The 14,813-nt window shown below is 36.2% G+C and overlaps 1 protein-coding gene across 1 annotated transcript; it reads right to left on the bottom strand.

Moving 5' to 3' along the window:
- Nucleotides 1–751: 751 nt before the first annotated feature.
- Nucleotides 752–14,768, bottom strand: mrpl13 (mitochondrial ribosomal protein L13). Its single transcript, XM_026284406.1, has 7 exons — nt 14,634–14,768; nt 13,839–13,962; nt 12,042–12,135; nt 11,713–11,773; nt 9,626–9,712; nt 9,078–9,199; nt 752–1,570 (listed from the first exon to the last, which is right to left on the bottom strand). The coding sequence occupies exons 1-7, from the start codon at nt 14,658–14,660 to the stop codon at nt 1,546–1,548; spliced, it is 540 nt and encodes a 179-aa protein (XP_026140191.1). The 5' UTR covers nt 14,661–14,768; the 3' UTR covers nt 752–1,545.
- Between the last annotated feature and the right edge of the window lie 45 nt (nt 14,769–14,813).

The following is a 14,813-nucleotide window of genomic DNA, read 5'->3' as shown; positions in this document are numbered from 1 at the left end:
AAATCTGCTAATTATAAGAAAAATAAACGTAATACGAATAAATCCCAATATTTTGTTCCACAAATAATATAAGAAAGATATTATTACTGGAAAACACCAAAAATGCTGATTAACAAAATGATTTTCACAGCGCAGTTGAATTGTGTGTTCCATATCTTTTGTAAATGATAATGGGGCTGTGTGTACAGTTTATGTATTTTTTTAAGTGCAAATTGGTGATCTACTATGTTACAAATTTCACAGATGTTTACAGCGTTTTGCAGTTATCTGGAACTGGCTATTAAGTTATTTTGTTTAGAGAAAAAAATAAAATACCTCCGTTGATGCTTTTGATGTTCTTATCACTAGCAGTTATTTATGAGAAGCTGAATTCTTAAACACTCACACTTAAAAATGCATTAATGAACCGAACATAATGGCATCATTTTTCACTGGTACAGTACTTCACAGTAACACCCTGTGTAACCCCACACATTTGTCGGGATCGTAACCATATTATCACACATTTATGTGAACGTCCTCTACATATGGTCTTGTAAGATGAAGTGTCATGCAGGGGATGCAGTGAAAGCTCTCAAAGTGTTTTTGTATAAAAGAAGAGCTCAGCATGGCATCCTTCCGTGTCTCTGTGCTCCTGTTTCCAATGGGTCTGCTCACTGTGAAAGAGACCTGAAGAGTTAGAGTTAGGCCTGTGGTCTACCGTCCTTTCAGAACGAAAGCGGGTGCCAGTGGAAAGACTCATCACAAGACCTTTGAATCTACAAAGTAATTTATTTTTACTTTATAATTTGTTTTTGTAACCAATAAAACTGTACTGCAACAATGACTCGAGATGATGTCTCGTCTGGCTTTTGTGGTTTTCTGTTTTGTGTGCTGACTGCTCACCCAAAATGGATAAAAATTTTTTATTTCACATTAAAAACAACAGATTTTCATTTTAATAACCAGGTTTGGTTAATGAGCTCAACTAATGGAACATGCTCTGAAGTTCCTTCTTCATTAAATCACATTTTACAAGCCCACTAAATTTTACCTTTACTTAAAAAAAAAACGAAACGTGACGGTGCCAACATCGCAAAAGGCAGCAGTGACTAACAAGGGCGTTTCGTTTCCATCCTAACACAATGAGTTAAGCAGACTTCAGGCCAAAGTAGCATCAGAAAGGGCTTATAGAGCCATATGAAGTTAATTAAGACTGAAGCAGCAGTTGAATTAGAGCTGGATCAGGCTTCAGAGAGGCTGCTAAAGCCATCTGCAGGACAAGCAAAGGCCAATGAATCAGAGCTCTAATACTACACAGTCACGACTAAATGCAGTCCCACTGATTCTCTGCCTTGGCTGAGGTTTAGATAAATATACATTATCCAGAAATGATCTCTATTAGGTGTATGTTCATGCTTAAATGACAAATTTATTTTTATAATTTTGAGAGAATTTATTTTACATTAACAAAAAAAAAAAAAAAAAAAAAATAGACAAACATTTCCAAGTCTCAAACTCCTGGGCAAACTTAAATGGAAGATCTGGGAAACTGCTTTATGATGGTCATTTCATCCTGTAGTCTTCTGGCCTGTGAACATACAATAGACAGAAAAGTGAAGTCAATATTAAAGCACATTATTGTGCCTTCTTAAGATGGAAATGGTTGCTAATGACCAATGAAACAGAATTGAAACCTTCCAGACTTATTTGAACAAACTGTAGTAAACAAATACATGATCACAGTTAACCGAGGGTTGGCAATTTTGTAAAGCTGGTGGTTGCACAGGTCCACCCCTAACTTTGAATCTGGAAGCAAAAAAATATATAAAATGAAATAAAATGAAAATTACTGAATGATCTGTTTCCACCGGTATTACATTTTGAATCAAAACGTTTTTTTTGGCTTAGATTACTATACCCTTAATGTATGCATAAAATATCAAAATACTGTGCTTATTTCATGTAACAGCAATTTAAGAAAGTCAGCAGTACATAATTTGACGTGACATCCCATAGTGCTTCATCTCATTTCTATGACAATTAGTTAAAACTTCAGTGTTATAGATAGAAACTGTAAAAAATGACATTGCTGTTGAAAAGTTTGGGGGCAGTTTTTCTTTTAGAAATTACTATATTCACCAAGGACATGTTAAATTGAAGTTTTAAGCAGTACAACTGTTTTGAACACTGAAAATAAGAAGAAATGTTTTTCTTCAGCACCAAATCAATATATTAGAATGATTTCTGAAGGATCATGTGACACTGAAGAATGGAGTAATGACTTTACATTAATGTAATTAATTACGTTTTAAAATGTATTAACATAACGTAAGAAAACAATTTTAATTTTGGTCATGACAACTCTCGGAAATAACCTATGCTATATATATATATAAAAAAATATATATAAACCCCTATAGCATTCACAAATCCATTGGGTCTACAGCAGATCTATACAGGTGGAGCTGGGGAAGGTGGAGGGTTGCTGAAACGTGCTGCAACTGCTACAGCAAGTAGTAGCCAAATATTTGAATGGTGAGCAGCGAGCTCATTGGCTGCTAATTCGAAAAAAGAAAAAAAGAAAAAAAAAAACAGTCAGCTGCACCATATGATAATGTCATTATATCAGATTAAATTAGACCTATCAGACTGCACCATCTAGAGTTTCATGCCAGAGCTTTGGATTCATAATATTTCACAATATCTCAAATTTCACTGTATTTGTGATCAAATAAATGCAGCTTAGGTGAGTAAAAGAAACTTCCAAAAACGTTGAAAAAATCTTACTGACCCCAAACCGCTGAACAGTAGTGCATCCATGATGTCACATGTAGGTATGCCATCTGCTACTGAGGAAATTTCATCTCAAGGTTAAAAATTCAATAACCCGTCACTGTCCAGCCAGAGACAGACCCAAATATGGACAGAGGGGTCAGGGGCACAGGGGCCCACAGAGTAATGACACTGACCCACATTAAGGGTCTCACTCAGAGACACATCCATCACCATGACAACAGTGTCACCTTGTCACCATCGTAAGCACTGCCTCAGGATGATGGCATCTGATCACTGCTGATATTACCATGTCCAACACTGAAGGGCATTTCGCAGTTTGAATCATAATGGAGAAAAAAAAGGAATATGTCTGTGAATTTAGGCTATATATAACTTAAGATCTTTTATAAATAGGTTCCGTCTGGTACTTTCACACTCTTAACTACTAGCCTGCCCGCCTTCAGGTTTAACATGATGTAAAAAGTTTGTGTTAATTTGATTATTTGCCAATTCCATGTCCTACATCCATATACACAAGTGATTATTAGACATTTTTACTGATAACTCTATTTAAAAATTAAACACTACATTAAAAATTAATAGCAAACTTTAAAACATTAGCTAAGATGAGTAAATAAAAGCGCCTTTTCAAGACACCATCAGTTCAGAGTTACATGAATCACATGAAATCCAACAGATTTAATTAAAATGTAACTTACAAAAATAAGGCAAGACTGATCTAACATCTCGGAACCGTTGAACATTTCCATCATTTAGAGACAGACCTGAGAGAACTGCTTTTCTGGGTTTTTAAATAATACATGGTAAACACTGTCTGAGAAACATAAAGATCTGAGGAATCTCAGACTCACGTTTGTGCTGTCGAGGCACTGGCATACATACAAAACGGCATATTTGTGCTGTACTGTGGTATAACAACTGGCAATTCAGCAAATCCGGAGATTGGGATTCAAACAAGGAGCTGATTGAGTTAATAAATACATTCTAAATGTCAGCTACTGGTATTTCAGATGACTGCAGGCATTCTTTGTCTGAATGTGATGTATTTCCACAGATGCCAGATACGAACCAATCAGGTTTTTTTGACGATTATGGTAGAAGACGTGTTACACACATACATACATACATACATACATACAAGTTCACATCCTTGAACAGATCAGCTGAGATGTTCAATAATCAATTAGAAACTAAGTTTCATGCTGAACTTATTGTATCATTTAACATTGAAAGTCCTTGTAATTAATGTTAACTAGCCATTACCATGCCACCTACTAATTCAGCAGTTAAATCATCTCCAAGAGTGCAACAATAATGGAAGCTTTCATTATTTTCAGACGACATCTCACTGTTGACTGAACTCTAAAAAAGCCAATTGCATGCTGGGAGCCAAGTTTCTCATTAGAGCAACTCTATTACAAGAGAATGAAACCAAGCGGATTTACATTTCCAGAAGGAAATACTGGTACTTACAAGGCTGCAAAAGAATCGAGCCAATGTTTCAGGTAATATCATGTTAGACTTGAATTCTGTGTGTATGTAGAGCCACTGTTACACACACTAAATCAACACTGCTTTTAAATTGTTTAATTATGCCATGTCTTATCGAGTAGAAGGTTCAACTTTTAAAATACCTTAAGGCCAAAATATACTTGGTTTGTTATATGTAAAAAAAAAAACTTTATATAGCTGTTGTTCTCTGTGTAAATGGGCATTTACAAGCACATTAAATAATAACTGCAGCATGACGCTTAAATCAAACGGCCGAGTCATCGTCAGCTGTGCATTTAATTCTGAAATGTAAATGACATGATAAAATTTTTTTAGATTTGCATATTGCTGTATAATCATAAAAGATAGTGTATGCAGAGAGAGAGAGAGAGAGCGAGACGCTTGAGGGGTGAAATAAGGTTAAACTCTCAGACCTCTTGGCACAGAAGGGAAAAGCTGTAGTTCAGCCACATTAAATAAAGCAATGCCTCTCAAAATCTCTGAGCCTAGGGACACATCAAACTACCAGGCAGTTAATGCCTTATAAATGCTGAAGCAAGTCAAATTTACAATCTTTTTAATTTCATATTTACTACAGCTGTGGTCAGACTGTTGAGGAAAAAATTGTTTTGACTCGCCAGCTTACCAGCCAATCAAATGTTACCAAACAAACATTTAATTACAGGAGATCTGCCCGTCTCATTATCACATTGTCGCCTCCTTCCCGCCGATATGTTTTAATTACACGCTTCATGTGGCGCCTCAGGAGGAATCGGCTTGTGTGAAATAATACAACAGGGACAACAAACAAAACCAGCCATAGAGGTAGAAAGGTAAAATATAGAAATAGACACTGTTGGTTGCCTCAGTGTTCGTTTGAGAGGAATATGGAGAACCTGGACTGGATCAACTAGAAAACACAATGTGGGATAAATGATATGAAACAACACTTGACCCTATCTGAGGCACAACTTAGAACTTAACTTCAAGTTAGAGAAAACCAGTCTGTCACATGACACTATGCTTTATCATCAGAGGTTTAAAGGACTTTTCTAGTGTAAAAAAATAACTGGACATAGATTCTAACACTGACAATAAAGCCTTGGCTTTGGTAAATGTATATCCTGAGGATTTGTGAATGACTTACATAATCATGCAAGTACTTGCGTTAATTTCCATATACGTAATAAAGGTTGGGAACATTCACGACCAAATTTACTATGAGAGTGAAATTGAATTTATAGCACAACGGTGATTATCAATGACAAAATCCGATAAAGCAACCAGTGTGGTCTGATTTTTGAATAATTGATTCTTATGAGTTGCGATAATTCAGTGAATCGAAAGCACCCAAATCATCTACTGTATTTAGAATCCTGAACAACTGATTCTTGTGAGTCAATCATTTTAAGAGAATCAAAAGCATCAAAGGTCAGCTGATTCTTATGAGCTGGTTCTTTTTAGTGAATGAACCACAACACAACTCATCTAATTGTGAGAATGTGTAATATGTATGTGTATTATATAAATATATATACTACTTTATATTACTAATGTTTAGTATACACTCACTGGCCACTTTATTAGGTACACCTCGCTAGTACTGGGTTGGACCCACTTTTGCCTTTAGAACTGCCTTAATTCTTCATGGCATTGATTCAACAAGGTGTTGGAAACATTCCTCAGAGATTTTGGTCCATATTGACATGATAGCATGCTGCAGATTTGTCGGCTGCACATCCATGATGTGAATCTCCCGTTCCAGCACATCCCAAAGCGGCTCTATTGGATTGAGATCTGGTGACTGTGGAGGCCATTTGAGTAAAATGAACTCATTGTCATGTTCAAGAAACCAGTCTGAGATGATTTGAGCTTTGTGACATGGTGCATTATCAGAATATGGGCACACTGTAGTCATAAAGAGATGGACATGGTCAGCAACAATACTCAGGTAGGCTGTGGCGTTTAAACAATGCTCAATTGATGAATTAATGTTCTTTACGCCAAATTCTGACCCTACCATCTGAATATTGCAGCAGAAATCGAGACTCATCAGACCAGACAATGTTTTAACTATCTTCTATTGTCCAATTTTGGGGAGTCTGTGCAAATTTTAGCCTCTGTTTCCTGTTCTTAGCTGACAGCAGTGGCACCCGGTGTGGTCTTCTGCTGCTGTAGCCCATCTGCTTCAGGGTTCAAGGTGTTGTGTGTTCAGAGATGGTATTCTGCATACCTTGGTTGTAACAAGTGGTTATTTGAGTTACTGTTGCCTTTCTAATATCTCTAACCTGTCTGCCCATTCTCCTCCTGACATCAACAAGGCATTTTTGCACAACTGCTGCTCACTGGATATTCTCTCTTTTTCGGACCATTCTCTGTAAATCCTAGAGATGGTTGTGCATGAAAATCCCAGTAGATCAGCAGTAATACTAATACTGAAATACTAAGACCAGCCCGTTTGGCACCAACAACCATTCCACGTTCAAAGTCACTTAAATGCCCTTTCTTCTCCATTCTTAAGCTCTGTTTAAACTTCAAGTCTTCTTCACCAAATCTAGATGCCTAAATGCATTGAGTTGCTGTCATGTGATTGGCTGATTAGCAATTTGTGTAACCAAGCAACTAAACAGGTGTACCTATTAAAGTGGCCGATGAGTGTATATAGGCCTATTGCATTATGCCAAATTTGAAAAAGACTCTGAATAGCTGTTAAGTATGTGTAAACACCATTTTAACAAACTGATTTAGCTTATTATTAAAAAAGTAAATGGATTTCTTTATTTTTCTTCAAATATTTATTCCTGAAAACTACTAGAGTTAATGAACCAAATGTCTGTATCTAACAAGAAGGGAATATATAGTTGAACATTCTGCCGTCACGTATCCTTTGCCAGGTGAAAATAACAAGCCACTTTGAAGAGTAATAGCCCTCTGCTTTTCCTTAGGGAGTAAAACTACTTATTAGTTTTCTGTGTACATTTTTTGGCACAACAAACTGCCTTTAAAAATGCTGGAACACTGCTTACCTTTAAATCCAACTGAGGAAGCGTCTCACTTGCCTTTCAATCTTCAGTGATTTAACACTAAAGTAATATCAAATCTACAGAATATGAGAGCGGCTAAATCTCCTTGAGCTGAAGCGAGACAGCTGAAAGCCCCGGGCCGCACCACAACTTCTGACTCGTGAATCTTTTTATACCTCCCGCAGTAGTACTGCAGCTCCCAAATCTCAATATCTTCTACAGCACCTATAAAGGCATTTCATTTCATACCTTGAGATTCATCTGACTGCACTTGTATGATATCGATTATAATGAATTCATCAGTCACCTGTGCCATGCACAGAAAGGTTCATTTAAAGGTCACAGGAAGAGCAATGCCCTTGTCAATAATATGTTATAATTTGGAAAACAAATACAAACCCTGCATTAAAAATGTTGGGATGCGGAGAAATTTTGGGAAAAAAAGTGCTTCTATGCCACAACTTTTGTCTATTCAGTCCAGAAGTAATATAAGTCAGGGGGAGATTATTTGTGCCAATGAAATACTCAGGATGGGAAATTTTTGCACTGTAGTTGCGGGACAAGCTGCACATATGTAAAGGGTTTATGAGGCGTTTAACAGCAGTGGTAACAATCTCAAGTGATATGAAATGTCTTGGATGATCTCATGTGTGCCACTAAACAAGGCAGAAAAATCATCTCAGGAGGCAAGTAGGGTACTTAATCTATATCTCAATCTATGCTCAAGCCTGCATTTATTTGATCATACAGTATATGCAGTAAAAACTGCAATATTGTTAAATATCACAGTTCACAATATCTCTTTTCTATTGTAATAAAATGTAAATGTAAAATGTAATTTACTTCTGTAATGGCAAAGCAGCCAACAATACAGTTTTCAGTGTCTCACGATCCTTCAAAAATCATGCTAATACACTGCATTTATTTGAACTAGAAACCTCTCAGAAAAATATAAATATCTAATGCCACTGTACTGATGAATAAAATGAATCCTTACTGAATAAAAGTATACTTTTCTTGTTTTCAACACATAAAATGCCTCTTGTACATCCCTTTGTATCTTAATATTTAAGACTACAGTTTACGTTCATGCACATTATTTTGCGTTCCATATTTAATTCTACAATATACAGCTTTTTTATATATTATTCTTATATTTTTATCGTTTACTTTTATTTCATTCTTTCATAGCTATATTTATGTATATTTTCATCGGTGTTGTTTTCTTTAATAATTGCACTGTCCATGGAGCGGACCTGACTCACATTTCACTGCTGGTTATATATGCTCTATATAATTGTGTATGTGACGAATAAAAATCTTGAATCTTGAATGAAAGATCCCCAAAATAATACTGGTGTCAATAAAGGGGTACTTGAACCCTGTTTATTGGGCTGTGGTGGTCCAAAACACACAAAAAAGCTGGAAAACACCACTCTAAAGAAATAAACTGCCAGTCCACTTTATTATCAGAAAAGTAGCTAGAAAAAATGAGTGTGCAAAGTTTCCCATTGTGACCTCACAGGCAGCGTGTGATTGGCTGGCCTCGGAGCCGGTGACTCGGCTCTCATAAATCTGATTGGATGTCTGCAGTGTGGGGACCAGCAAACCAGCCATGCAGAAAAGTGCAGCTTCAAAGATGGATATTAAATATGAGTTCTTTATGAGCACGCTGCCAGCCCCCCTTTCCCTCACAGACCGTCCGCACAGGACAACAGCTCGGCTATGCTCAAAATCTGATCAAAGGGGCTGAGAAAGACCTCAAAAAGGGACAAACAAACTCACGGGGTCCAGAGCATGGGGAAAGCGTCACGCTCCTCCTGTGTGTACTCGCTGAGCTTGCGAGGAATCTCTCTGGGCTGAGGAAGCTCTTCTGTCAGGTTCTTCAGAATGTCCTCAGAAAGAACCTGACATGGAACACAATGATTTGTATTATTGTATTATTGCACACACACTTCTGTGTCAAAACGTTACTGCAGAACTGTGATCAGACACTGGATCCTGTCTAACCTTCCACCCGGGTTCTGTAACTCACAAAACAATCTGATTTCCAGAAATAATAATATAACCAAAAACTTTGTGTTCAAACATTTATTTATCAAATGGATTCAGGTGGATGAATTATGACGTGATTGTACAGTAGGGTATTACCATTATGTAATTTGACTATTTCTGCAGCTGATGTATTGTATTATATAGCTTCTTAATCGGATACATCCCATCCTCTGCTGAAACATTCATCAAACAAACAGACACATTTCTCCTTTCCAAACATGTCAAGCTTTGGACAGCGCATCAACGAGCATAAATCAGAGCGTCAACCGAGAGCTTACGTCATCTGGGAAGAGGTGAAGCCGTTGCATCATGGTCCTTCTGGTGAGGTTTTTGGGAAGCATCCCGTACACAGCCAGTTTAATGATCTGTGGAGTAAAAAAAAACAGGCCAGAGATTTGGCCACAAATTTAGTCAATGTCCCTCTAAAGGAAACTTGGCGGTTTCTGCTCGTTCTCAAAATAAATAAATAACACCTAAACAAATAAAGTAAATATACATGTTACTATAGCAATGCACGCACACACATACATAGCACGGATATATTTTGTAGCAATAGACAACAATAAATTGTATGGGTATCATTAGGATATTAATAAAGATCATGTTCCATGAAGATATTTAGAAAATTCTCAATATGTTATTTTCAAATAGTTGTTTTTCAGCCAAATATTGTCCTATCCTAACTTTTAATATGTTTTTTACTGATCAAAAACACAGTCAAATTTAATACTATGAAATACAATAAATGATTATTATTATTTATTTATTTTTACAGTTATTGAAATTAATTTATAATTAAAGGTCAACATGAATTTAACATTAATAATCTTTTTTTTTTTTGGTAATAGTTTTATTATTATTATTCACAGTGGAATAAAAAGGATGGATAATGTGTCTGTTGTGTATTTCTGCACAACCAAAAAGTAAAAGCCAATCATGCCCCCATCAAATTTCAAATTCAAATATATACTAAGCGAACTAGTAACAATTTAAATTATAAATCTCAGTCCCTTTGCTTACACCACAACACCTGAATTCACAAGTGTCGAATTTTTGACCCGTCATCCAACCATCCACAAACCACCAACCCGACCCCATCATTCTTTCATCTGAACATTAATCAGGGATTGTTTCTCTCTCCTCTGACTGGTAGATGTTTGATGGATGAAAGCTGTCTGAGGGGGTGATCGCTCTTCAGCACTCTGTCACCTCCCTCTGATCATTATCCACAATTATCCCGGATCCATTCCCCCCTCGACTGGAATAACTCAGCCCAAGTCAAGCATTCATCTTGTTAATGACAGAGAATGAGCAGAACGCTGGAGGGGATGGAGGACGGCACGGGATGAATCTGAGCTGGCTTTTTCTGAGCTACTATACTTCTTCAGTTGCATCCCACAAAAGAAAACGCATTCAGGGTCAGCAGCTTGCGTGCCTCGACTATGGATGGGCTCTGACTGTCACTGTGGAACGTAACGGTCAAGGTTACTTTAAGGAGATGAACAACAGTAGAGAGAGTAAGGATATGCACTCTGCATCGCACTATAAATGAAGTGGAACAAAGAAAGAAACACTAGAATTTATCATTTTAAACCCCGGGTAAACTGAGTAATGGAATATCATCTCTCTCACACACACACAAAAATGATTCTTCCTTTAATATATTCCATATCTATAGCACTTCCGCTTCATCGAATGCCATCCTAACCCAACACAAGAATATAACGAGAAGACTTAAAGCGGTTTCTATTATCTGTGCTGCCTGGTATTTGTAATTCTCCAAAAAGCCGAGGGTGTGATTCACAGCACAGGCTGCGCGAGAGACAGAGAGGGGGGTTTTCAATCCGGGCGCATCCGCGACAGGTGACACTTGTAGGGGTGTATATTGGAAGCAGACATGCTTGGAAAGACTGCTGTTTTAATAATGTCAGGGTGTTTGAGCCTTGAAAGAGCACTTTAAAATCTTTCTGACGCTGAGAGAGAAAACAGTTTCTTAGTTCGGTGAAGGACAGACTGGAAAAGCACTGAATGAATGATGGAGAACTGGGCAATATGGGGTCTGCGCTGCATTTATTTTTCAAATGTGTGGCATGCTGATTGTGAGGGAATATTCTGCTCTGCAACTGCCACTATCTGAAATAATTAAAAAAACACTTGGGCATCATTTACATAAATTAATAAATGAAGTCAGTTTTCTCCTCCCTCCAAGGTGCAAGGCAATTTGACTCAAATTATGAACAGGTTTGTACCGGTGGCAGGGTTGTGAGTGACGTGGAGACGTGGTTATTGTAGAAATCACTGCAAAATTGAATTTGTCACAGAGAAATGTCTGGTTCAAAAGCCCAATTTAGAGAAGGATACTCACAGCTGTTGGGTCTTTTTTGTGCATTTGGGCTGCGGTGAGCTGTTTGAATGATCCAGGGTAGCTGTGGGATGAAAAAGCTGGTCTTTAGTTTTTCAAATCAGACCTATAAGTCACATTCTAAACATTCTGGAAAGCGGCATATTGTTTCTATTACATGCACCATGCATATTGTAAATCATGTGGTTCAGATCTTAGATTTCCTTTTTGGTTTTTTGCTCTTTGTCAGCACATAGGAAACACAGCCGAGAGCAGGGCATAAATGAAAGATTATAAAAAGCATGTTCTCTGTTCTCAGTTGAGAGAGAATGTGGAAGGAGAGAGCTGTTTACCCAGTGTGAGACGAATACACTTTCTGTTCCCATTTATTTCCGGAGAAGGCGATGTGTCTGGTGTTCATGACCACCACATGGTCTCCAATATCACCTGGGAACAAGACATGTATATATGTTCATGATAAAGTTGCACATTCTGCTTGAACTCTTAACATTACTCCCTGCTGAGGGATATATATATATATATATATATATAGGCAAATTTAATTTGCAAATTTAAATATAATATAAATTGGCAAAAAAAAAAAACATAATAAAAACAAATCTACTCCTCTTAATCTATTGATTTTTAATTCTGCATTTTATGACCATTTTCTTCAACAATTACTTTGCAGAAGTAATAATAATAATAAGAATAATTTTAACATGTAATCTAATGATATACATAAATTAATAATATATATATTTTTATTACAAAATGTATTATGTATTATACTTATGTATATATCAAACAAACAATACACATACAGTATATGTTTATATACAACATTCAATATAAAAATGATCACAAAATACATATTATACATTTTGTAATTAATAATAATAAATACAGTGTACAGACCATTATTAATCATCCAATGTTCTTAATTTCTTTATTCTGTATTTTTTCTTGAACAATTACTAGGGAAAAAACTTGAGATATTCCACTGTTGTAATAATACTACTACTACTAATTTTAATACTAATTTTTACTATTATTATTGTTAACTAAAATTATTGTATAATTAATTATATAATATATAAATATTAAATTATTATGATTAAAATGTTGTAGTTAATTAATAGTGTGTGTGTGTGTGTGTGTGTATACAACAACATTGAAGTGGATCAAAACCTTTCATCAAAGTTGTCATAAAACCAAAATGTGTTCTTGTCTCAGGACAACTTTGATAAACTTTTTTGATCTACTTCAAATGTTGATGACTGTGTGTGTCATAATTTCTCTCTGAATGTGAACATTCATGTTGTATGATTAAACATTTACACACCGGTTTAACTGAACAACTAAAAAAAGTCCTAGCCAAAAATATCTATTCCTTCAAACCTAGTAAATGAAAACACGGCCATTGCGTTTTCTGATTTTGCTGCCTGGCAGAATAACTGCACAGCCCTGAATTTTCATCTCTTGGCCTGTTATGCTCATTCATCTCTCAGAGAGTGAGAGTTTCATTAAAAACTCCCAGCATGTCTCAGGAAGGAGGCCGCATCAGCAGGGTCTGTGAGTGAGCTGCAGGCACATACAGCGTGCGGCTCCACACTAATGGATCAATCCCAGAACCTGTCGGAGTCAGAAGTCATGACATCTCTCTGGAATTAGCTGCCACACTAACAGCTTTTCACATTCAGATCAAGGGAAGAACTGTAACGCCTGTCAGGAATTTATACAAATAAATCCTGATTACAGCTTTGGGGAATAATTTTGCAGCATGTTTACTCTTGCAATTTTTAAACGTTTTTATTAAAGATTAAGCCTTTCATGTTAGGTGTTACATAAATTACCATTAGAGATGTTCTGTACTTTTTTTTTTTTTAAAGACAGAAGTCCTTAACATAAACAAAATACAATGTGCAATATCCCATTTACAGTATACAGAAACAGCATGGCACACATAATGGGACAACGTCAACTAAAATAAAGGCTATTTGTTTACATATACAAATATTGGACTTCTTGCTTTGGTTACATAGAACAGTGGTCGTTTACTTCCATCTTGTGGCCATTCGCCTACTTCACATTGCCAGTCAATTCATAACAATGACTCGATGAGGTGGGAGATGAATAGAAAGACTCACTCAGTGGATGGTAAATGGGTTTATGCTTTCCTTGAAGACGCACTGAACACATAGAGGCGATCTTTCCAGGAGGCTGCATCCTAGCGTCTATTAGTAACCAGGATCTTGCAAAGGTCGCCCATTGCTTATGGGGAAAAAGAGAAAGCAGTTTATAAAATGCAAGCAGGTTTTTTCGACGACCGAACACAATTGATTCGCAATAACTAACTTAATAGTTGAAGTAAAATGTAATGAAGATTTGAATCAGATGACAGATCAGTCAACATTCAGTTTCATGCAATAAAACAAGATGCAATGAAAGTGAATGGTGACTGGGGCATCCATAATATCCCGCTTCACATTTCCTTTTGTGTTCCACAGAATAAGTTATATCATACAGATTTGGAACAAGATGAAGGTGAAAAGTGTCATATTTATATATATAACGTTATATATATATATATATATATATATATATATATATATATATATATATATATATATATATATATATATATATATATTGCCGGGTGAAGTAACGTTATCCACTTGTCACCGGTCAACTAATGCATTAGTACACATTTAGCACACTCATCTACATTCACAAATTTTCAAAGCTTATCAAAGCTTCACTACAATAGATTTAATTTCTAATGCTAATTTAACAGATCCATGCACGTAAGTGCAGACATTATACACATTATACGCTTGTTAGCGCACAAAGATCACGTTTTCCATAAAAGAAGCATCGGCTGACAGCGTAATATATTTTTGGCATTTGATGAGTATGACAGTAAGCCATAATAAACAACTTACCTGGGCTGATCTTGAAAAACTAGACATTTTAAATAAGCATTTGATACACTTGACCTCAATGTGGCTGTAGTGGTACAGCAGCAATTTACTTCCCCCTACCAACAGAATGAAAATGTGGTTCCATATTTCATTAGTTATAATATTTCATTAGTAAAATAATCTCATATTATTTTACTTGGA

This window comes from Carassius auratus, chromosome 16 (genome assembly GCF_003368295.1).
Source record: "Carassius auratus strain Wakin chromosome 16, ASM336829v1, whole genome shotgun sequence".
NCBI classification, from domain to species: Eukaryota; Metazoa; Chordata; class Actinopteri; order Cypriniformes; family Cyprinidae; genus Carassius; species Carassius auratus.
This window is presented reverse-complemented; position numbering and strand designations above follow the sequence as displayed.

Coding starts and splice junctions, on each gene's coding strand:
- mrpl13 (XM_026284406.1), bottom strand. CDS start 14,660: ATGTCTAGTTTTTCAAGATCAGCCCAG. Junction 13,963..14,633: donor GTTTTTCAAGATCAGCCCAG/GTAAGTTGTTTA, acceptor TTTCCCCATAAG/CAATGGGCGACCTTTGCAAG. Junction 12,136..13,838: donor ACCCATTTACCATCCACTGA/GTGAGTCTTTCT, acceptor TCTTGTTCCCAG/GTGATATTGGAGACCATGTG.